We start from the raw sequence: 22,927 nt of genomic DNA, 5'->3' as shown, positions 1-22,927 counted from the left end.
TATTTGCCAAATTATTGGCAATGTCTTAAAAATTGTATTTATTTGATTTTAGCCGGCATATGTGGTACATATTTTTCCATCCTGTGACTTCGCAAACGAAAGTTTGGCAAGAATTGCGCCTGACCTCTTACATCGTGTTGCAAAGATCGCCCATTTGCTCATCGTTATTGCCACGGTCTGAGATCACGTACGAGTTTATCAAGTTACAATTATTTGACTCTTATTAGGAATGTAAGGAGACAAAATTTTCAAAGGCATTTTACACAGAGGGCTCGAAAGCCAGAGTGTCTTTCTAATGGTTAATAGAGTTGTAAATTAAATCTGAAGTATTAAGAGATATAAAAGAATTCTTTCGCGGAGTTGTATCAATGACAATCAAATAAAAATCTGACCGAGTCAGACATATAAACATCGTAGTTTAATAATAACGAGATTGGAGGCTGTGCGATGTAGGAAGATTAGCATGGTCAATGAAATTATTATCACCAAGCGTGTCTTTCTACATTATTCAACAGTGGCACGCAACTAATTTTGCATATAAAATAATTTGTAATACGCGTGCCATTGCTAATGTTTGTGGGATTGACCGACGTCACTCTTGGTCTTTCTGACAAGCTCGTCAATCACAGCCCCCATTCCGTCATAATAATCTATTAATCACTATGCGATGTTTATACCAGCAAGCTATTCTATTCGTTCCTCCTAAAGACGATATATATTACTGTATGTATGTGTATATGCATACTCAGTGTACAGGTCATTTCGGGCTAACATCTCCTATGATTTACCATTCATATTAAAGTTTCTTATGAGAACTTGAGAATCGATACATATATGAGTTTTTTTTTTATTTCTTTTATAAAAGAATAATTTGTCGAACTTTCGTCAATAAAATTTATTTTTTTTATAGGTAATTATAGATTGAAAAAGTAGTAGGCCTAGAAACACGATAGATTTTACATATATGTAGAGGAGTGAAATAAAATTAGCATATTATACACGAATATGAAGAAGAGAACGTAGCATTAATTTAAGGGGAATTGATGAATAAGCTGTCTACAACCAAAATCGAGACGTAATGGAATGGTAGATGACTGGGTATGATAGACTGATAATTCCCGTATGTATATATATACGTATATATTAAAGATATATAAATATGTATATACATATGCGTATGTGCGACTGTTCAAGAAGGTGTGTATGCATTTGCGAGCGTGTGTGAGGATGCGTGCTGTAGTAGTAACTGTTGCCCTAGGCAAGCAGTCAAATTTAATGAGATAAAAGCAGGAAACTAGTGTATCCTTACCATTATATATAAACTATTTTAAATAAGCATATATATGTTAATAATAACGCGTAAGTTAAAAGCAAGCCAGCGAAGGCATACTACTGTGATTTTAATTATTTAACGATAGATACATACATATATATATGTATAGATAGTCGTATACATATAGATGTGTGTGTATATGTGTATATATATATAGATGTATATGGGTAAGAACGAAGAAAAAAAATTAAAAACATATTAGTGACCAGTTTGGTACATGCGATATGTGATGTGTTTTTTGTATAATACTGCTCTATATAAATACCTATGTATTATATTAATGTAATAATAATTACTGATAATTTAGAAAGTAAAAGACCTTATTATAAAAGAAAGCGATTGTGAAAAACTATCTATATAATGATTATTACTAGTGTATTATAATTTCTATCACAAGTTGTAACATATTACTATATTATAATTATACTTTAGTACTATGTAAATTATAAAGGATTTTAATATTAATTAATATCTTTATTATTTTTATGGTTATCACGGCTATTATTATTAATTGTTATTATTAATTAATATTACTACTATTAGCCCCACTGCTATCGCTCTGCTACTACTACATCTACTACTATACTAATAATATCACTATTGCTACTACTACTTCTACTATACTATTACCACTACGGCTACTGCTATTGTTACTACTATTACTACTATACTACTAACGCTATTACTATTACTAATCCCTTACTACTTACTACTGTGGCTACAATGTTCACAAACAGCTAACGTCATTCCTTTCTCTTCCTTCTTTCGGCAGCTGTACACCAATATTTCTCCTTATCCTCATACCACTAACGTTTACGTACACGCGTCCAGCTTACCTTACTAACATTGTTACATTTGTCTACTTCTGACGACGTATCTTGTATTATTACCTTATGTATTGAACAGAGGCACATACATAGATTATGTCACGCATTAAACATGTGCATGACCGACCGATCTCATTGACCAATAGCGTTACTCTGTTCCATAAACTCCTTTTATCCTGTTGATAGCTTCAAACTTTCTATGTACCATCCCTCGTACAGAGATTGTAATAATAACTCCATGATTAAAATGCGCTTATATGTATAGATCGTATATATATATGTGTGTATATATATTTACATATATATATATATATATATATACAACACCATACAATACAGCGGAAAAGTATGTTTTAAATAGTATAAATGATACATCTAACAATGAGCTGCTGCATGTAGGGTAAAATTACCTCAGACAAAAAAAAACAGTGTTATAAGAAGGTATTAGGGATGGCCAGAACACAATATGTTATCCATTCATTTAGAATATGAACAAAAGTTTTGGTGCTAATATTATAATACTGCAAGTATTTTTTTCCTGACAGGTCTAATGAGAAATTTAAGAGGCTTCCTTTGTCCCGATTAAAAAGACAAATTATTTAATCGTTTATATATAAATACTACATATATACAAATATTATAACATTATTTCTTGCAAATCGCTAAAATTTTCTTACATGTGCGCATACCGAGAAATTCAGATTATTATAATAACAAAATAACGATAAAATAATAGTTGTGAAAATCTGTGAAAAACGTCCGCAAACCCTCCGTCACACTACGCGATATGTATATCGTATTATTTACATGCTAGGAATAAAAATGTCAATCTATTTATAGATCAATGTTTATCACAAACATTTATCTGATACTTTTGGGATAGCTTAATGAGAATATTGTAAAGTTTACGCTAAAGGAGAAGAATCAAGAAATTATTTATGAACGGCCAATAAACGCATATATAGTGAAGCGGCAGTTGACGAAATTTGTAAAACTATATAGCTATAGTGTTAAATGGTTGTTTCAATTAACATGATGTATAAAAATCGAGCCCAATTATATAGATTCGGTATAATCTCTAAATAGCTCTATTGATGGATATCCTTGCTATAATTCTGTTACTCTGTCGACAAGTGGGATTTGGACTTAGTTTCTTATCTTTGTCGCTAAATGCCCTTTTTTGGTGAAAGCTTTGTAAATGTGGTATCAAGAGCCACTCATGAAATATATATATATATATATTATATATATATACTGTTCTGTCTATCCCTAAAAATATACGACTACATCACGGCAGCGTAAATTGTAGTGATGAGTAAGCGATTAAAGAAAGAAGCGTGTGAATGTACAGTGTAAAAGATGCGTTGTGCATATGTACAGTCTAATAGAGATACAAATATATATAACCGACGAGAAACTTGAGATGATATTAAAATAAATATTAAAGTAATGAGTAAGTATAAAGGGCGAGAATGTGGCTCATGCACTGTATAATAAATCTTAGCAATTGATCGAACAAACAAACAGACGAACAAAAAACTGAAAAAAAAACATTAATTATAATGGATACTTTTGTGGCCCTTCTCGATTATCGTACGATCATTGAAGCGTCGATGGAAATGTACGTTTTCATCGTCCGGTCTCGTGGTTTGTGTGTGTGTGCGCGCCAATTCTACGTCTGTCCTATCTTGTAAAAAAACTGTGAATATTACGATTTAGTTCTCCTTCCTCTACTATAGGCTAATGATATTCAAAATTTTATGTTTATTCACTTAAGAGAAATGTACAGATATCACCATTTTTGTTTTGTGTTTTACTGTAGTTATTGATAATTATATGGATATTAATGATAATAATAACTATGATTGAAAAATTTATTCACGATTTTAAAAGTCATTTTTTATTATACCATTACACTAATAATTATTCGGTATTATATTATTCCTATAAAATATTGTTCTGCATTATTAACAGTTTAATAATTCGATAGCATATAGATAAATATTGCTGATAAATTTTCTTTTATTTTATTAAGCGCCTACCGGCGAAATTTCAACTAATTCTCAGCAATGGCTTTTATTTTACTTCTGCTTTATCGACTTCCCGTTATTCAAAGATGTTTTGAAAAATGTTCCAAAGCAACGCGATAAAAGAATGGAGCACAAAACAATAATCAATGATTTTATAAATAAAAACAGAAAACAGTTTTAGGATCTTGTATGCTCGTATAGTCTCATTAATAAAATCATAAAACAATAATAGAATATTTTCATAGCAATATGATTATATTAATAAATAAATATAATAATAAAGGGAATAATTTTTAAGGTTTGATTCTAAATGAATATTACAATAATTATTTCTCATGCGTAAATTTTGCATCACACAATAACGATTAAAAATATGCAGATTAAAGCTTCTTTACCGACCACGAAAATCTAGTAATCGCAGATTATACGTCATATCCGAGCATAGAAGCAAACTGTTTAGAGTAGTACATGTGTGGTAATTTGTGTAGTTTTTAAACTACATATATTGTTATAGGAACTAATATTTTTTCTCTTATTTAAATTTTTTCATACTTTTTAGCTTCGCTGCAATTATTTCAATTAAAGATGTATTTTAATGATATATTTAAAACCGTAATCATTTTACCATCATTATTGTTTAAATTGAATAAATATAAATTATGATGGCTCTGTGTGCATTACAAACTTATACATTGCATAACTTACTAATTTATCTTAATAAATTTGTGTACGATTTGTCGAGTTAAGTAGAAAAATAGAAAACTATATATATATGTTAGAAATATTTTATAAAAATGATATGAATACGAATTGCTTTATCAGATTTTCGTAAAAGCACCAAACTTTCATATCTCTTCAGTTATACATATTTGCCAGGTTATATCACAAGAGTTTTCACCTTGACCACGTAAACCGGAAATGACGTGCGCTCCGATCTCCACATCATTCCAAAAGTTTACCTGTCGTTCCATTTGATCGCGTAGTGGTTTGTTTGTATTGTGCCCCTATAGGCAACTATAGGTCTCTTTCCTCTCTTCTCTTTCTAATTTCTCATTCTTACCACTTGTGTGCGCGCACGTGTGTACGTCAGTGTATGGGTATCTTTTTGGTTTTTGAATAAAACACGATGGTGATCTCGCAAGAGGTGATCTCCAAGGCAGAAGAAATCGCCGATCAGGTGAAATTCTTACTATTTTCATTGAATACTTTTCCCTTCGACCAAACAATCTATTATTCTGAACATATGTAGTCTTGTCTGAAGTAACTCCTGCGGGAATCAAATTAACTCCTGTCAACGTCATCGTCGAAAAGCTCTCGCACTCGCTTCCATATTTTTCTTAGTGTTCTTCTTGCAAAGCCTTATAATCGTTATATGATTAAAGAATCAAAATAGTAACTTGTATTGCAGGCATTTTCCATATAGTACATTTTTACACTAAAATATTAGGTTATAAACTTACGTAGCATGCATACTATATTTAGATACATACATATAAACTACTACGAGGAGACATTTGTCGATTCAATTTGTTGATTCATTTATTGGCATTATTTTAAACTACAAATTTTCCAAATAAGATGATGTCTAAAGTTATTGTAAACATTTATAATTTGATACACGAATTGCAATCATTGATTCTTTTAAGAATTAACTTAGCAAATTATAGTGTTTATGAAGTTTCCATGTTTATTTCTTAAATATTATTTCATTGTGCAGTCAACACTATATATAGGTCAATATGCTTTCTCTTCTTTGGCAGTATTCATTCTTCTATCAATGAAATCTGTATTTTATGAACATAAGATTTTTTATCCATTTAACACATACTTTCACAGACCTACTTTATACATTAATAAATGATATTCTTTAAGTTTACCTGTGTAGTATAATTTCTGATATTTCAATGATCCACTTTATCCATCTATTTTATTAAACTTTTATATTAATTTTTTTCTTAAATCTTATTGCTACTCTTATATTGATGTAATTATCAATGGATATCTTTATTTTATAGGTAATTCGAAATGGGAAACATATATTGCCTACCCTTGCAAGATTATGCCTCATTGCCACATTTTTGGAAGATGGCTTAAGAATGTGGTTTCAATGGAACGAACAAAGAGAATATATGGACTTAAGTTGGGGCTGTGGAAAATTTCTAGCAACAATATTTGTTTTAATTAATTTAATTGGACAACTTGGAGGATGTGTTATGGTTATTGGAAGATATAAAGTCAGCATTGCTTGTGGAGTATTATTCTTCATAGTGATTCTCCAAACAATCGCATACAGCATTTTCTGGGATATTGCTTTCTTGTTTAGAAATTTGGCACTAATTGGTGCACTCTTATTGGTCTTAGCAGAATCTAGAGTAGAAGGAAGATCATTATTTGCCGGAGTTCCAAGTCTTGGAGATAATAAACCTAAGAATCTTCTCCAGCTTGCTGGAAGAATTCTTTTGGCATTTATGTATATAACCATAATACATTTTAGAGGTTCCTTCCTTCAAATTATACAAGACATTGTTGGAGTATGTCTCATGATCCTTGTAACTATTGGATATAAGACAAAACTCAGTGCATTACTGCTGGTTCTTTTACTTTCTGTTTTAAACATTTACAATAATGCCTGGTGGGCTGTTCCACATTATAAACCATTACGAGACTTCCTTAAATACGATTTCTTTCAGGTAGAGTATATTAATGTTTAGTAGAATAACAATATACATATAATAATTTCTAACTTCTCTAGTATAATTCTTAAATTACTGAAATTTTCATTAGATTTTATCTGTAATCGGTGGTCTTCTCATGATTGTCTCCTTGGGTCCTGGTGGAGTTTCAATGGATGAGCACAAAAAAGAGTGGTAGAAATAGTATTATGATGGACTTTTTGAACATACATCTTTACATTGTCACAAACCATTAAACAAGATGTCTCCCATTCCCGTTTCTTTATACGCTCAATAAAGCCTTAAATGGCTTATATAATGGATGCTGGGTTTAGAAAATGCATTCATTTTTAAATAATCAATGCAACTAAAATGTCGCCAAGGTGTACTTTGAAATTCAAGAACTGTTGACACACCATTTTGTAGAAATTCAAATTAAAATACAGCAGACTTGGAAGAGAATTGTGAAAGTATCTTGAAATCATGATATTGAATATGAGATAAAAAGCAACACACTCTAAACAAACCAATACATTATGAGTAATGGCATTGTACATATGGCATTGCGTTTATCATAAAAAATATATTTTTCCTGTGAGTTTTAAATTTCTCTATACTTGAAACCTTACTATTTGACATTTGTAAAATTTGTAGTAATTTCAGTATCATTGTAAACTTCTGCTATAAGCATTAGGGCTAATTTAAGTTTGTAAAGGGATAAATAATATCTGATTTTTTAAAAAAGTTTTACCGTTATTAAGTTATTGTAAATAAATAATCAATTTTAAATTTTATATGGAATAATTCACTTTTTGCTCAGTGATATCTGTTACTGTTTTATTATTATTTAGAAATTTATGAAAAATTAATTAGGTTAAGGATCCCGTTATTACAGCTAATAATATGAGTAGTTAAAATAAGCTACTCTGAAAATAGAATAAATATATGTAACGTACCATAGGTAACATCTGCAGCACAGTTTAGCTCCATTAGTGTATACCTATTATACCTACGAAATTAATATATAAATTGTTTGTGTTGCGACCAAGGATTTTTCGGAAAAATTAAATAATATGAAGTTAAAAAATGGATATAAATATTCGTTAGTTGATAAAGCATCGACGATAATCACAGCAAAGCCTTTTGCATATGTTTTAAAGTCGTCGTCCCGTTACGAAAGATGTGATCATTGTTTTATTAGGTAAGTTAAGAAATTAATTCCTTACTATAATCTATAAGATTTGAAGAAAATTTGTTTTATACTTTCTTAGTGCTAAATAATCATTTTCATGCATAACTTTTTTTTTTCGATATTTTTGTTACATTAGTTTTTTATAGTTGTGAATTAAGAACATTGCTACTATACGCTACATGGCATGATTGATTGTAGGCGTAGTTAATAGTTAGTATAATTTGATTTAAAAATGCTCCATCGACCCAATACAGTAGTGTTGGGTCACTTGGGTCTGGGAGTGGAACGGGACCTGAGTTGGAACAGGCCAGATGGCAGATGGAGAAAATTAGGTTATATTCGACACCGGCTGTAGAGATAGAATTGCCGCCACATCTGAAAAACGCAATTAAAGCCAGTAACAAAATATGCTGGATAAATATGACTAATATTGCTTTTGTTTTATTTTTAAAATGAAAGAAAACACGGATGTTTTGAAAAAAGGGACTACTCTAATCACTGCCAAACCATTCGCTTTTGTACTTAGTTCAAAACACAGAACTGAGCGATGTGACAATTGTCTTAAAAGGTACTATTGTAATTATATAAACAATAAGCGGGGTTTTTTCCCTTCTCCTATTGTTTCAACATTTTTGAATATTTTTAATTGTAGTACTTTATGTTTTTAATATTATGTATTGAAATTCTTAACCACTGTGATTTTATGTACTCTAGTAAACTGGAGTAATATTTATATTCATTATTTCAGTGACACTCAGCTATTAAAATGTTCTGGTTGTCAGTATGTATATTACTGCGACCGTAAGTGCCAAAAGGAATCTTGGTCTATCCATAAACAAGAATGTTCAAATTTAAAAAGAATAGTACCAAGAGTGATACCAGATGCTGCAAGGCTTATGGCAAAAATTATTATAAAATTAAATCTAGGTGGGGGAGAGGAATGTGGCTATTACACTGAAACGAAATATAGAAAATTTAAAGACTTAATGTCCCGTAGGTATTCGCATGCTATGCCAGATTTCCATTTGAAATAGTGCAACAGTGTTTTATTTACTGAACTTATTATTTTAAAGATTATTCAGATATAAAAAATAGTGAAGAAAAGATGGAACATTTTACATCTTTATGTGGAGTACTATTGGAATTTTTTGGAAATACACCAATACCTAATTCAGCTGAATTAATGGGTATATATGGTAGAATGTGCATAAATTCATTTAACATACTTAACGAAGACATGAACAGTATAGGCGTGGGTATTTATTTGGCACCATCTATTTTGGATCATAGTTGTGAGCCTAATGCAACAGTCATTTTTGAAGGTACCAGGATTATTATTAGAACCTTACAAGATCTTCCATCTTTGGATTGGTCAAATGTAAGTTTTATATTTTAATAGTATTTAATAAAAAAAGCTTATATATATTAAATTCATTTTAATTTTTATAATATTAGAAAAAAGTAAAAAATGAAACAACATAATACTGATATAATAGATTTCTCAATATGTACATATGTTATTTTCTTTACTATTGCTTATCCTGTAATTGAATTGAAAGATATTTTTGTTTTATTTTAATCTAGCATTATATTGTTTAATCTACACTTTGTACAACTCATTTGCTTACAAAAATGGTATAAAATATTAAAAGACACTTTTTTGAATGAGTACTTTTATTATCTAGATAAGAATATCATATATTGATTTACTCAATACTACTAAAGATAGAAAAGCAGAACTTCAAAGTTCTTATTATTTCTTATGCGAGTGTGAAAAATGCAAGACAGAAAAGCCAGAAGCTGAAGCAGCTGCTTGTCCAAATGTATCTTGTACTTATCCATGCTCTGTCAATGATGATAAATGTACAAAATGTGGAGCTGAATATCCTGTAGGATTTAAAGAAAACTTTAATGAAGTTACTGAATTTACAAAACATCATTTGCAAGACATGAAGATTATGGCTTGTATCCTTTTATTACCTTTCTTATAATCAATAAAAAATTAATAAACAAGGAAAAGTTATTTCTATTTTTTTCTTAGAAAAATAAAGATCTTGATGTTAGCAAAATCTGCCTTAAGCGACAGAAAGGTGTGCTACATTCTTTAAATGTTAAACACGTGAGAACTTTAGAAAGTGCATTTGATGCAGCAATTAATTTAAGTAGTTGGGAAGAGGCTGAAGAATACTCAAAACTTCTTTTACCTGGATATTTGTAAGTAGGAATTATTAATTCCTTATTAATATCTTCTAAAAAATTATAACAAATTTACAGATTATATTATGGCTACATACATTCTTTAACTGGGTTATTGTATCTAATGAGAGGAAAGATACAATTATATTTAAATAAACCTAAACAGGCATTCGAAATGCTTCGAAAGGCTCATGATATTTTGGTGATAACACATGGTGAGAAACATTCTCTTGTAAAAGACACAGTTAAACGTCTTCTATATAAAGCTACTTTAGAAGCTGATTAAGAATCAAATATTTATTTATGTATAGTAAAATAAAGGTTTTATCAATAATATCCTATTTACACAGAGCATTTATTTGAAATCATATCTATTTTCATCAATTAAAAATGGTACAAAAGAAAATTATCGACTTATAGTAGCTGTCAGTATTATAAGATTTTATATGTATTTATTAACATAAAATCGCAACAATATTACAACTCTGCATAGATAATACAAAATTAATATGTTGAATGTGTGTTGACTATCTGTCGAAAATTTGTAGGCAAACAAGAGAAAAGTTTAGCTCAAGAGGCAATGAAACTCGATCTGAAGCCGCAATGAATCGTTTTGTTAAATCGTAAAATTTTGCAGAAAATAATATTAATCTTTAAGAACTATGAGTTTCTGACGACAATTATAAATTGTAAATGTCCATTATACACTTTGAGATTCTTCGTTAAATTTTAAGTTTTAACGTTAAAAAAATGCAAACTCGTAAACGATATATAACAGAAATATAAACCTATTTTTATTCTAAAAGCATCATATTACATATGCTTAATCATTTGCATAAAATAATATGAACATGATATACAATATATTCACATAATTTAATTTATAAAAAATAATAATTTTATGAGTAACACAACTTTATGAAGTAACTAATTAAAATATGTTATCTAAATAGTACATTTTTGATCTGTATGTATATTCTATATACACATTTATTAGGCAGGCGTGTTATACTTTTCATGCAATTATATTTTGCACTGCATTGTCATTTAAAGCTTTATTACAGATATATTCACTTCAACAATCGATACTTGCATCACATGTATTGGAAAAAATATAGCTTTCAATAAAATAACACCCTATCTTTTCTTAAGAATTTGCATTGAATTGCCAATTAATAAAAATTAGACTTTTGCGTACCAATGCGGATATTAGATTAGTTGCCTTAGGCAGTTTGTTAAATAAATTATATTGCTTCGTAAGCTAAGTCCACATTGTTTTTTGCAGCGGAACCATTCAAAAATTCTTCCAATTCTTCGCGTTCTTTTCTTTCATCGCGAGAACGGTGAGAAGAACGCTTCTTTTTTCTATCAGATTTTTCTGTTTTCTCTTTGTCTTTCTCTTTTTCTTTAGACTTCTTCTTCTTTTTCTTCTCCTTTTCATCCCCCTGGAAGGAAATCAAGACATAAAATTGATGATTTTAGATTTAAAAAAATTATAAAAAAATGTATTTACCTTCTCTTTGTGCTTTTTCTTTTCTTTTAAAACAGGACTACTGCAGTTTGAGCTAACTTGGCGTATACTAGAATTATCCAAAAGCTCTAAATGCACATTTGAGCTTGTTACACTGGCATCTAAACTCTTATCACTTAATTCCAGTCTATCTTTTCTAATACTATTACTACTAGTATCTTCTCCACCTTCTGGGCTTTGTCGCCACTTTGAATCACTTCTCAACCAGTTGTCAAAAGTATCAGCGCTTATATCTGGTCTTTCAGCGTTTTCAAAATTATTCGAAATCTGAAGTTCTTGCTCCATTGACGAGACTGAATCTCGTTTTGAAGAAGGTGCAGATCTATCCAAATTAGTATCACCATCTGTTAGCAGCTTGTGTTTTTGCCGGCATAATGGATTTTCTGTTAATATTTGTTGGACGGGAGGTGCTGACTCATCTGCTGAGGACAAATCATCCTCGTATCCAGCTACTAGGGGATTTGCCGCAGTCTCTGCATCGCTACAAAATTAATGTACAATTTAATCAATTACTATCATAAAACAAATATATTTTAAATACCTTTCAACGTCTTGTTGCTCTTGTAATTTTTGTGGTGATGCCTGATGATCATCTAAGAAAGATCTATCTAACAATCCATCATCGGGTACAAAATCATCTACACTAGTTAATGGTGCATTTGATTGCGTGTTGTTTATACTAGATATTTTTTCTAATTCGTCTTCTTTCTTATTACCAAATATTTTAGACATAAATGACTGGGATCTTATACCGTTGAAATCTTTTTTATCAATATAGTCATTAGCAGTTTCTCCTGCTTTGTGAACATCGTCCAATCTGCAGCTATTTTGTGCAGAATTTATGGGAGCTGCGTGTAAATTTTTAGCAGCGGCAGCTGAATTCTCTAACGGTATACTGGCAATCCCTTTCTTTTGTGATAATTTTAAATCTGTATTTTTAACTGGAATTGGCGTTCCACCACCAATCGGACCAGGCATAGAAGCTGATCTTCTAACATCTGTAGATAAATTTCTAGGTCCATTTAAAGATGATGCATGATTGTTTACTGAAGCTATATTATTGGTGACTAGAGTAGTGGTAGATACAGAATCAGCAATGGCTCTTCTCCTATTAACAAGAGTTTCAAGGAACTTATTGTAATCGGCGTCGTCACTACTTTCGAAAAGATCGAGCTCCAAAACAGTCAAATTCGTCTCCTCTTCATTCGTTTCAAGCTGCTTCAATAAAGTTTCTCTTTGCAATTGAAGGAATGGAAGATTGAAAAATTTATGCAAGAGTTTCAAACCAAAGCCATTTCTCATAGACGATTCCGCATATCTTACCTATTTTCAATATAAACAAAAGTTTATCCTTATTCCTATCTAATGAGAAAATTAGTTAATTTTTTATTGGGTGAACAGCTTACCTGGGCAGCTCTATTTTGTAGAGAGTCAATAAAGTATGTAACATGGTCAGCTGTAACAGTTCTGTGGTGAGCCATGTCGCAATGATTACCCAATACGATAACAGGAATGTGAGTAGGAATTTTTGGAAGTTCACGCTGAACATAATCAAATGTCCATGACTTTGTGATATCCATCATTATTATTACACCATTGGTCCCTTTATAAACATCCAAAAATTCTGCGTCTAAAGCAGGCTCCTCAATTGTGTTTTCTGTAGGAGCATTATCCATTTTTAAGCCTTCAAGCTTTCTGCGTCTTTTGCCTTTATCAACCACATCCCAGACTTCCACTTTCACAACATCATCTGTAGCTTTGTAGTTCCATTGAATACTAGTTACTTGTATCTCTTCCGTTGGTAAATATTCCTCAATAAATTTTTGACCTTGAAGTCTATAGAATAAACAAGTCTTACCAACATTTCTATCGCCTTTAATAATTATTTTCACTAAAACAGAGGTTAAAATATTTTTTATTAACACTATTTCTATCCAAAAGGAATTTGTTAAAACTTACTATTATATTGCACGCCTTTTGCAAATTTCTTTTGCAATATTGTTGGCATAGTTTGATGGGCTGGTCTAGAGGATGCATAGCCTTCAGACTTGCCTGCCAGCCTTTTAAATGCTGAAAACATTCTTATCACCTTTCTTCTAGCTTTTAAAAGGCAATATGTAGCAAAGAAAGCTGTCAGTTCAACACTTGGCTTGATTATCTATAAATGTTTTATTATTCTTAGATTGACATTAAAAAAAGATTATTTACATTTTTAAGCGTTCTAAATATTTCAGTTTAAAAAAACAGTCGTATACGGTGAAGGTAAAAAATTAGAGAGCAATAAACTAATGTAAGAACATGTGTGTGTCTGGATATTTCTACTTTTAAAAAGGAATTATTGCATCTAAATAAAATTGAATGTAAACCTACATTAATACTTACCACATATTAATTTTCTGTTGCAAATGTATATAAAGTGAGATAATTAGAAAATTAAGTTATTGATAAAAAATAAATTTCCGAAATCTTGTACAGCTGTCATAAGCAGCTGTTTTTTTTTTCTCACTGATGTTGGCAAAAATGCGTAAGTGAACCTAAGGACATCGTACGGCAAAATCACGAAGCTTACAGAAAAAATATTGTCACTTGTCAGCAAAACAATCACGCGCGAAATATAAGCGTGCTTTTTGTAGAATGAATACCTTCATACAATAAATTTAGATAGGATTTATTAAAATTAAGTATAATCATCAACTTTTTTCCAATCGATTTCACATAATTAATATTTATTCTTTATCTGTAAATAGCTAAATTTTAGATATTAAAAATGATTTGCCTACATATTTATCTCTACAGAATTCTCAAAAATTATTTATTCAAATTAAACTCAATATATTTGCATAAACTGAGTTAATCCAGAAAACCCAATTCATTGAAAATATATATTTATATTCTTTTATAACATATATATTGCAAACACCTCTGTCTGCTATTCTATAATTGATTCATTGCTTAATAAATTAAACATTATTCTACATATTATTGTCTTTCATATTTTTACATCTTAAATATGCAGATATATTATTATTATCATAATTTTAGCGAAAAATGATATTATTATGATATCAAATTACAAAATGTATCATATGTATTTGTTATTTTTCTTAAGTATAAATCACTTATAAATAATGAAAATAAATATAACTGTGATATTATTACCATTGTAGAAACTTGCTAATAAATAAATAATTAAAGTGAGAAATCATTTCAAAGTGTGTGATGTTTTTGCTTTCAAAGCTTTAAGTATTTGAATGCACAAAAAATATTAAATTGTAATATGTTATTATATCAATGCATAACTTAATTTGATATATTAATTAGGTACATTATACTATGTCGTATAATATTCAAATATGAAGCAAGTATTAAAAAAGATGAAAAGCAGTTATAAATATATATTTATTTCACTTATCAAGTTGATAAGTCATATAAACAACTGAAAATTAATACCCTTTATAAACTCATTATCTGTACAGTCAAATATAATACACATCAAAATGAGAAAGATGTGTTATTAAATATTTTAATCATACAAAAGTTATTATATATCTTTTTGCTATAAATACCATATGTATACTAATCTGCATTTTATGTGTAAACATTGATTTGATAAGGAGATAATGAAAATTTTTTAAATTCAGATATTGTAATCAAACAATGGTAGGAGCTGCACATAAATTTTCCCAATTTTCCATCGTGTTCATTATGTAAATTTATTTTGTTTAAATTATAAGTAGGGGAGGGGATCCACAAGCAAGCAAGCAACAACGTATAAAATGCCTAAAAACATATTCAGTCTAGCTGTTTGCTTAGGTACAGTTTGAATTAAATGTGGAGTTCGAAATTGTTTTTCTATTTTAAAGGCGGTTGGCAAGGTAACAACTGGTACCAGAAACCAGACAGAATACCTTAGAGCAAGGACTACAAGAGTTATATATGGTGTGAACAATAAAAAAGCGTACAAAACATGAGATGCAGTATGTCCTATTAATATAGCTAATGTTACAATTCCTGCCCTCTTATCACTCTCTAGATCACGCGTATTGTTGCTATGCAAAATGGCTTCAGTATTCAATGCAAGTGGTATTGCGTAATAAATTGTTCCTAATTCAACATATCCAGTTTGAGCCATGAAGGCAAAAAGAACAGAGATTGGACCAAATATTACTAAGATTAACACATCTCCTAATGCTATATATTTCAATCCTATACCTCCTGTATATAGGAAAGATGATGATAATCCTCCAAAGTATACAAGAGCAAGATGCTCCATTTTAGCAGGAGAAATAGCAGTTAATATGACAAAACCCAAACATCCTGCTGCATAAAGTAATGCCCCTAAAGAAACCAGTTCATCCTTTGAAAGAAGCTGGTCCACCAATATTCTGTCATCACTTTTACGACTATCAACACCTTTGATATAGTCAAAATATGTATTCACTACATTACCAGCACCATGTACTGAAATTATAGTAGATAATGTAAGAACAAATGATATCCAACTAAAGCTAGCTAGACCAGTTAATCTATAAGCAAGAGCAGATCCAAGAAGCGTTGGCATTAATGATGCACTAAGCGACCATGGTCTAACAGCTAAGAAATATGAAGATAACTTCATAAGAGGGGAATTAAGTGTTGACGTTGACGATGACCCATGATAATTAGTATTATTGGAGGTAGAATTGATTCCACTCTTCTGAGGTAAGCTCTGTATACCATTAGACATCTTGTCTATTAGCACTCTGTAATTGATAAATTTGAAATCAGGTTAAGATATATTTTACAACACTATAAAAGAAAATTCCAATACTATAAATGTATACATTTATAAGATCAATGACCATTAGTGAACTTGTATCATATTGAAAGATGATATATGATTAAATATTACTCTTCATTTCACTTTAAACAATATTTACATAATTTATGCAATGCATTTAATTTTTTGTATTTAACTTACTTATAGTTCCTTAAACAGTAAAATATTGGGTTAGGACAATTTCCATATTTCCTTCTTGAAGATTTGATTTTTTAAGTACATTATGATCACCGTTTAATGACTTTAATTTTTGAACACATTTTTAAATTCTGCCTTAAATAATTAGAATAAAATTAAGTGAAAATATTCTTATTTAAGGATGGTTGGTGACGTGTTTTCACTGTTTTCACCCGTTTTCACCAATTCGCGCGTGGTGCCATCTAAAGCGTAAAGTGTGAATTGTATAAGCCATCCAGCAATCAGTTTGTTCGATAGGCAAGCAAGGTAACCCTGACCCTATCCGGGGCATTTGCAATAATTGCAATCCGCTGGGCTTATCCAGGCCTATCTACTGCTCTCGGTTCTGGTTGAATTATTTTAATTAGGAAATAACGTTAACGTAGCATTTGAGTCGTGTAAATTCACTTGTCGCAAATATATCATTTGAATTTATATATCGTTTAGTATTTTATAGTATACTGTAATAACACTAAAATATAATCCTCGAAAGAATGGCGAATAGTATTCCCTCAGTTACATTATCTAATGGATTTTCTATGCCAGGCATTGGTTATGGCACTTATTTAGTAAGAAATTATTTTTCTTTTTGTTTTAATCAAATAATTTTTATTCCGCTTAAAATTTTCTAATGAGTTACTATTAATTGTAAGATAGAAGCCATTTATTTTAGTGTCTACTATAAATTTTCCTTGGGTTTAATTATTTGAAGGCTACAGATAATAACTGCGAAGAAGCAGTGAAAAATGCAATTGATGTTGGGTATCGTCATATTGATACAGCTTCATTTTATGAAAATGAGAAGGAAATTGGTAATGCATTAAGATCTAAAATAAAAAATGGAGATGTGACAAGAGAGGAGCTGTTTATTACAACAAAGGTCTTATAATCTAATTAAATTACTTATATTTTTAAAATTTTTATTTTTTAAGTTTTATTAAATCAGATTGTTTTTTTCAGCTTTGGAATAATTGTCACAAGCAAGAAAGAGTTGTTCCAAGTCTAAAGAAATCATTAGAAGATCTTGGATTAGATTATGTAGATTTGTATTTGATTCATTGGCCATTTGCCTTTAAAGTATGTTGCGTTTGACAATATAAAAATTTGATTTACTTCTTATGTAAGCCAAGAATGAATTAAGTATAGTTGTTATAGGATGGAGATGATGTTATGCCGACTGATGATAAAGGGAATACTATACTCTCAGACACTGACTACCTTGAAACCTGGAAGGGAATGGAAGAATGTGTTGAACTTGGTCTAACACGTAGTATTGGCATTAGTAACTTCAATTCACAGCAGATTTCTAGATTAGTAAATGCAGCTAATATTAAGCCGGTCAACAATCAAGTTAGTTTTTCAATATTTTGAACATACTGTATTTTTACTAAAATTCTAAAATCCTTTAGACTGCCAAAGCCACTTAAATGGCACAAGCCATATATTACAATTTCATCATAAATTTATTGTTAATGGTCAAAATGGTCATAGAACACATTTAAAAATTTATTCAGAATAAGTAATAGCAGTCTAAAGGTTAATGACATTGTAGAACAATTTGTTAAATTTTAATTAATTTATAGATCGAGGTTAGTGTTAATTTAAACCAAGAAGCCTTGATTCAATTTTGTCAAAAACACAACATAGTAGTGACTGGATATTCTCCACTGGGAAGGCCTGGAAACTATTTAGGCATACCTACATCTTTGGATAATCCAAAACTAATTGATATCGCTAAAAAGTATAATAAAACAGCAGCACAAATTGCTATTCGATATGTAGTAAGTAAATAGAGTAGTAGAATGCACTTTTGTTTCAATTTATAAGGTATTATAATTTCACTTATTCTGAAACAGCATCAGCAAGGTGCAATTCCTTTACCAAAAACTGTTACAAAAAGCAGAATGATAGAAAACATTCAAATTTTTGATTTTGAGTTAACAAATGAGGAAATGAATGTTATAAAAAGTATTGGAAATGGTGAACGAGTAGCTCCATTTACATCGTGAGTTTCATAATATTTTTAATTTATTTTGAATCTTGAAATGAATTTTTATCGACAATAATTTTATTAATATAAATCTATTTGTATTCTTTTAGAATAAAGAATCACCAATACTATCCATTTTCAATTCCGTTTTAAATATGAAAAATTGAGCTTTTTGTACGCGTGAGGTGAATATCTGTATAAAGTTATATCGGTAAAAAAAGTGTTTAATATATTTCCATTGCATATAAACTTGAGGAATCTGTTTATTGTTACTTCACCCATTACCCTTTAGCGGTTGTTATGATAAAACACGTGGCGCTGAAGCTGTAAAATAATAATTCCATTTTATGTATATGTTTTAAAACAGGTATTTTGCTCAATATTTTCTTTATTGTGATTATATTAGTAAAGTGGGCTATAACTAAGACATTTAAACATTATAGAATTGGTAAGATTTAGGTCAAGTCAATTTGTGTACTTGATCCTATCAATGGCTTCTAGCAAAAACACCTTGAAACTGTTTCCCGTGACCATCGCGCATATAAAACGAGAAAGTAAAGTCGTAGAGAGGCAAGTTTTAGTTGTATTGAAATATTTTACACTCTTGATGGTATTACACTGAGTTTATGTTATAATATTCGAAATATGGTTGTTTCGCTTTAAATTTCTTCAGTTGATACGAAAATTAAATATTTAAATCAAACAATCGCAAAAGCTGTGATTATTAGTGATTGTGAAATATATTTTCTAACGCGAAAAGCAAATTTCGAAGCAGCAAATAATAATGAAACGTAATAAACAGAAGAATAAAAAGGCGTTGAAGCTGAAATCAATTAAAAATGAGAAAAATGAAAGATCGGTACCGCCAGTGGAAAACGATACGAAGGTTTGTGGGTTCAACTGATCTCTAAAATAAATGAAATTAAATTTAGTTTAAGTGAAAAGTGTCTTTTCAAACGGACTTGTTTTAGCTTTAACGTTTGTTTCCTGCATAACGATGAAATTGCAAACAAAGTAAAATTATTATCAGAAGCTTGTTTTAATTGTTAATTTTTTACAACTTATACCTTCCTCACATCTAAGATATAATGAGAACTTACCGCGCGAATACAGCTAGTTAGAGTCGATAATGGTACTAAAAAAGTTAATTCATCCAAAATGTAAAATAAGTCGGTAAAAAAAGACACTGTTAAGTGTAAATATACGTGTAAAGCTCGCAACTTAAAATGCCCCAAAGTGTAAACGTAAGAAAACATTTATCTGTGTTTCATGTGGAGTGATAATGAAGTTAAATTTTGCATTGAACTTTTTTAAATTAAAATAATAAGAGATTTCGAAAAGGTTTCAATCATAAAAATTTAATATCTCTTATAGTTACAAAGACGAGCGTCTTCTTGCATCTTTGCTCTGGGGCGTTTTATTGGATAACAGAAGTATGGTATATGAAGTAAAATAAAAAGGAAAAATTAACTAAGATTGATAGGAATTATTGGCCGAATTGCGATGCGTCCATTTGGATTAGGTCATGTAAAGAGGAAGTGATAGTACCTTTGAAGGGAAAAGTCACTGGAACAATTCCACATTGGCTTCAAGGTACTTTATTTAGAAATGGTCCAGGAAACCTAAATGTTGGCAATTATACGTTTAAACATCTTTTTGATAGTTCTGCTCTTCTTCATAGGTACATACCTAAATAATTGTAAACATTTTTGTCAGATTTTTAAATAACAACTATAAACTTATAAGAACAAATTCTTTTTGTTTTTTCTTTGATTTTTACGCGCTGGTATAAAAACTTATAGATTTCATATATCTGGAGGAAACGTGACATATCAGAACAGATTCGTGCAAACTGACGTTTACAAGAGAAACAAAGCTGCGCAAAGAATAGTTGTATCAGAATTTGGCACAGCAGCTATCCCCGACCCTTGTAAAACGATTTTTCAAAGGTGACGGACAACAAAATTAAAGCATTAACATTTATAGATGTCTATTTCTTTGATAAATAACTGTTTCATAATTCTTGATAAATAATTAGGATTACAGCGATATTTAAAATGAAAGAAAACATGTCAGACAATTCTAATATAACTATTTATCCATTTGGCGATGAATTTTATACATTCACGGAGACTCCGGTGATACATCGAATCGATCCGGTGTCTTTAGAAACCAAAAACAAGGCAAGTTAAGAGTCGTAGTTTCTCTCCTTTTAATATTAATCGACCGTACATTTTTTATTTTTGTTAAATTATAATAATTACAGGTAAATGTATCAAAGTTTGTCAATATCGTAAATCATACGTCCCATCCGCATATAATGTCCGACGGTACCGTGTACAACCTTGGTATGAGTTTAACATTGCACGGACCAACTTACAATATTATACGTTTTGCTCCAAATCCTAAAGTTAAAAGTAAGTTACAATTGAGCAGCAGCTATATAAACCCTTTTTGTTATATGTGGGAATCCTAAAAAATACAATGGTATATATTAAACATTTATTTACAGCACAGAACAATGAGGAAAAAAAAGAATCATCAATGTTTCAGCAGGCACGAATAATGGCCTCCGTTTCAGCTAGGTGGCCATTGAACCCTTCGTATATGCATACATTTGGAATAACAGAAAATTATTTTATTATCGTCGAGCAGCCTTTATCCATATCTCTGGTCAAAACAATAACGGGTTGTATAAACGAGCAACCAATGTTTTCCAGCTTTAACTGGAACGAAAAGGAGAATGTAATTATTTTCGTTTATATATCGCCAAAAAGGGATTAATTTATATTGCTCTTCCTAATTACGTAATTTAATGTCACTAGACTCTTATTCATGTTGTATCTCGGAAAACTGGTAAACTGGAAAGGAGATTCAACGCAGAAGCATTTTTCTTTCTGCATATTATTAATCAATTTGAAACAGCATGCGGAGACTACGTAATGCTGGATATTTGCTGTTATCGAGATGCTCAGATGCTCAATTGCATGTACATTGATGCGTTAAAGGTAAGATTAGAAATGGTTGCATTATATTTTTTAATGGTGCACAAAAAGCAAGCTAAATGTAAAATAAATGTTAGCATTTTCTCTGAAAAAATTTTAATAACTTCCATCTCGTTTCTTATCACACAGAACGTTCATAACAATTCCAATTATGCTGAATTATTTCGCGGTAGACCTTTGCGTTTCGTTTTACCTTTACTGGAATGTAATAGTAATACATCCAGCCTGGTCAATTTAATAGATATGGTAGCATTGGAGAACAATTTGCAAAGGACTAAAAAGTTTAAGAGAATGGACAGTGATGAGAGCTATGTGAAATCAAAAGGTTCTGAAAGAAATAATAAGGAATATGCGTTAAATTTGCATTCTCTTATAGGGAAAGCCAAAACTAAACAAAATAAGATTAATAATCTCAATGTTAAACCAGAGGCGTATAAAATTTCTGATCGAAAATTTTTCGTTAAGCCCGAACTTCTTTGCAATTTAGGATGCGAAACACCAACTGTGAACTTAGCAGGCTGCCAAGGAAAACCATATCGCTATTTTTATGCTATATCTAGTGATGTTGACTTGGATAATCCAGGAACGGTAAAATTTGCAAATAATTTTTTAATTAACAGATAATGAGAGAAGTAGCACGATATAACTGTATACAAGGACGTTATATTTTTATTCCAGATTATTAAAGTAGACACAGTGTACAAAATATACAAAACGTGGTCAGAAAGAAATGTTTATCCAAGTGAGCCTATTTTTGTACCGCGTCCTAACAGCAAGGTAAACTTATTTAAAAAAATTGATAATTTCTTTGAATTAATTTAATAGTTTTATATGTGTGTAGTCTTTTATATTTTCTACGAAAAGCAATAATATTATTTATTTTATTGCAGAGCGAAGATGACGGTTTAATTTTATGCGCCCTTATTTGGGGTAAAGATAATGAAACGGAGGTAGGATTATTAATTTTGGATGCAATGACTTTTACTGAAATTGCAAGAGCAACATTTAGAACTCCGGGGCCGGTACCAAAATGTTTGCATGGCTGGTTTCATTCTGAGATATAATATATAGGTTATATTTATTATGACGAGACAAAAATAAATGTTTGAAATTTTAAATAAAGTATGAAAACATCATAAACTTTATTAACGAGTA

The 22,927-nt window shown here is 30.2% G+C and overlaps 7 protein-coding genes across 13 annotated transcripts in view; 5 read left to right on the top strand and 2 right to left on the bottom strand.

Moving 5' to 3' along the window:
• spen (split ends) overlaps positions 1-4,003 on the top strand; it is a 40,817-nt gene extending 36,814 nt beyond the window's left edge. For all 4 annotated transcript variants that reach the window (XM_066739063.1, XM_066739061.1, XM_066739062.1 and 1 more), the window contains exon 13: positions 53-4,003. In XM_066739063.1, coding sequence (XP_066595160.1) covers positions 53-181 — 129 coding nt within the window. In that variant the 3' untranslated portion in view covers positions 182-4,003. The remainder of the gene's footprint in view (positions 1-52) is intronic.
• A 1,150-nt stretch (positions 4,004-5,153) lies between these two features.
• On the top strand, positions 5,154-7,656 carry Surf4 (Surfeit locus protein 4). Its single transcript, XM_066739066.1, has 3 exons — positions 5,154-5,367; positions 6,206-6,880; positions 6,975-7,656. The coding sequence occupies exons 1-3, from the start codon at positions 5,317-5,319 to the stop codon at positions 7,059-7,061; spliced, it is 813 nt and encodes a 270-aa protein (XP_066595163.1). The 5' UTR covers positions 5,154-5,316; the 3' UTR covers positions 7,062-7,656.
• A 22-nt stretch (positions 7,657-7,678) lies between these two features.
• Smyd3 (SET and MYND domain containing, class 3) lies at positions 7,679-10,573 on the top strand. 2 transcript variants are annotated; one of them, XM_066739064.1, is made up of 6 exons: positions 7,679-8,063; positions 8,803-9,047; positions 9,128-9,432; positions 9,740-10,019; positions 10,106-10,268; positions 10,329-10,573. In XM_066739064.1, exons 1-6 carry the CDS (start codon positions 7,936-7,938, stop codon positions 10,534-10,536), a joined length of 1,329 nt encoding a protein of 442 aa, XP_066595161.1. In that variant the 5' UTR covers positions 7,679-7,935; the 3' UTR covers positions 10,537-10,573. The 2 variants fall into 2 exon arrangements, with proteins under 2 accessions (XP_066595161.1, XP_066595162.1); XM_066739065.1 differs by lacking the exon at positions 7,679-8,063 and adding an exon at positions 8,085-8,622.
• A 36-nt stretch (positions 10,574-10,609) lies between these two features.
• LOC136780419 (rab-like protein 6) lies at positions 10,610-14,749 on the bottom strand. Its single transcript, XM_066738757.1, has 6 exons — positions 14,164-14,749; positions 13,741-13,939; positions 13,188-13,672; positions 12,323-13,104; positions 11,764-12,262; positions 10,610-11,695 (listed from the first exon to the last, which is right to left on the bottom strand). Exons 2-6 carry the CDS (start codon positions 13,859-13,861, stop codon positions 11,495-11,497), a joined length of 2,088 nt encoding a protein of 695 aa, XP_066594854.1. The 5' UTR covers positions 13,862-13,939; positions 14,164-14,749; the 3' UTR covers positions 10,610-11,494.
• A 227-nt stretch (positions 14,750-14,976) lies between these two features.
• heix (UbiA prenyltransferase domain-containing heix) lies at positions 14,977-16,963 on the bottom strand. The gene is made up of 2 exons (XM_066738660.1): positions 16,742-16,963; positions 14,977-16,523 (listed from the first exon to the last, which is right to left on the bottom strand). The coding sequence occupies exon 2, from the start codon at positions 16,505-16,507 to the stop codon at positions 15,509-15,511; it is 999 nt and encodes a 332-aa protein (XP_066594757.1). The 5' UTR covers positions 16,508-16,523; positions 16,742-16,963; the 3' UTR covers positions 14,977-15,508.
• A 308-nt stretch (positions 16,964-17,271) lies between these two features.
• On the top strand, positions 17,272-18,204 carry LOC136780658 (aldo-keto reductase family 1 member C18-like). The gene is made up of 5 exons (XM_066739175.1): positions 17,272-17,346; positions 17,490-17,657; positions 17,738-17,854; positions 17,933-18,127; positions 18,187-18,204. The coding sequence occupies exons 1-5, from the start codon at positions 17,272-17,274 to the stop codon at positions 18,202-18,204; spliced, it is 573 nt and encodes a 190-aa protein (XP_066595272.1).
• A 726-nt stretch (positions 18,205-18,930) lies between these two features.
• ninaB (neither inactivation nor afterpotential B) lies at positions 18,931-22,917 on the top strand. 3 transcript variants are annotated; one of them, XM_066738655.1, is made up of 12 exons: positions 18,931-19,134; positions 19,211-19,337; positions 19,441-19,653; positions 20,243-20,448; positions 20,570-20,716; positions 20,806-20,950; positions 21,034-21,184; positions 21,280-21,512; positions 21,593-21,775; positions 21,902-22,360; positions 22,451-22,549; positions 22,663-22,917. In XM_066738655.1, exons 3-12 carry the CDS (start codon positions 19,552-19,554, stop codon positions 22,834-22,836), a joined length of 1,899 nt encoding a protein of 632 aa, XP_066594752.1. In that variant the 5' UTR covers positions 18,931-19,134; positions 19,211-19,337; positions 19,441-19,551; the 3' UTR covers positions 22,837-22,917. The 3 variants fall into 3 exon arrangements, with proteins under 3 accessions (XP_066594752.1, XP_066594753.1, XP_066594751.1); XM_066738656.1 differs by having other exon boundaries at positions 19,211-19,653; positions 20,251-20,448; XM_066738654.1 differs by having other exon boundaries at positions 19,211-19,653.
• Positions 22,918-22,927: the final 10 nt, after the last annotated feature.

The sequence above is a fragment of the Prorops nasuta genome, unplaced genomic scaffold (genome assembly GCF_024137725.1).
Source record: "Prorops nasuta isolate Cenicafe-Biocafe unplaced genomic scaffold, Cenicafe_Pnas_1.2 PNAS00019, whole genome shotgun sequence".
NCBI classification, from domain to species: Eukaryota; Metazoa; Arthropoda; class Insecta; order Hymenoptera; family Bethylidae; genus Prorops; species Prorops nasuta.
Note: the sequence above shows the minus strand (reverse complement) of the source record. Positions and strands in the feature narration are given on the sequence as shown.

Coding starts and splice junctions, on each gene's coding strand:
- Surf4 (XM_066739066.1), top strand. CDS start 5,317: ATGGTGATCTCGCAAGAGGTGATCTCCAAGGCAGAAGAAATCGCCGAT. Junction 5,368..6,205: donor CAGAAGAAATCGCCGATCAG/GTGAAATTCTTA, acceptor TTTATTTTATAG/GTAATTCGAAATGGGAAACA. Junction 6,881..6,974: donor TTAAATACGATTTCTTTCAG/GTAGAGTATATT, acceptor AATTTTCATTAG/ATTTTATCTGTAATCGGTGG.
- Smyd3 (XM_066739064.1), top strand. CDS start 7,936: ATGAAGTTAAAAAATGGATATAAATATTCGTTAGTTGATAAAGCATCG. Junction 9,048..9,127: donor ATTTAAAGACTTAATGTCCC/GTAGGTATTCGC, acceptor ATTATTTTAAAG/ATTATTCAGATATAAAAAAT. Junction 9,433..9,739: donor CATCTTTGGATTGGTCAAAT/GTAAGTTTTATA, acceptor TTTATTATCTAG/ATAAGAATATCATATATTGA.
- LOC136780419 (XM_066738757.1), bottom strand. CDS start 13,861: ATGTTTTCAGCATTTAAAAGGCTGGCAGGCAAGTCTGAAGGCTATGCA. Junction 13,105..13,187: donor TACAAAATAGAGCTGCCCAG/GTAAGCTGTTCA, acceptor TATTGAAAATAG/GTAAGATATGCGGAATCGTC. Junction 12,263..12,322: donor GAGCAACAAGACGTTGAAAG/GTATTTAAAATA, acceptor TTAATTTTGTAG/CGATGCAGAGACTGCGGCAA.
- heix (XM_066738660.1), bottom strand. CDS start 16,507: ATGTCTAATGGTATACAGAGCTTACCTCAGAAGAGTGGAATCAATTCT.
- LOC136780658 (XM_066739175.1), top strand. CDS start 17,272: ATGGCGAATAGTATTCCCTCAGTTACATTATCTAATGGATTTTCTATG. Junction 17,347..17,489: donor TTGGTTATGGCACTTATTTA/GTAAGAAATTAT, acceptor AATTATTTGAAG/GCTACAGATAATAACTGCGA. Junction 17,855..17,932: donor ATTGGCCATTTGCCTTTAAA/GTATGTTGCGTT, acceptor TAGTTGTTATAG/GATGGAGATGATGTTATGCC.
- ninaB (XM_066738655.1), top strand. CDS start 19,552: ATGAAACGTAATAAACAGAAGAATAAAAAGGCGTTGAAGCTGAAATCA. Junction 21,776..21,901: donor TGTACATTGATGCGTTAAAG/GTAAGATTAGAA, acceptor CTTATCACACAG/AACGTTCATAACAATTCCAA. Junction 22,550..22,662: donor TACCGCGTCCTAACAGCAAG/GTAAACTTATTT, acceptor ATTTTATTGCAG/AGCGAAGATGACGGTTTAAT.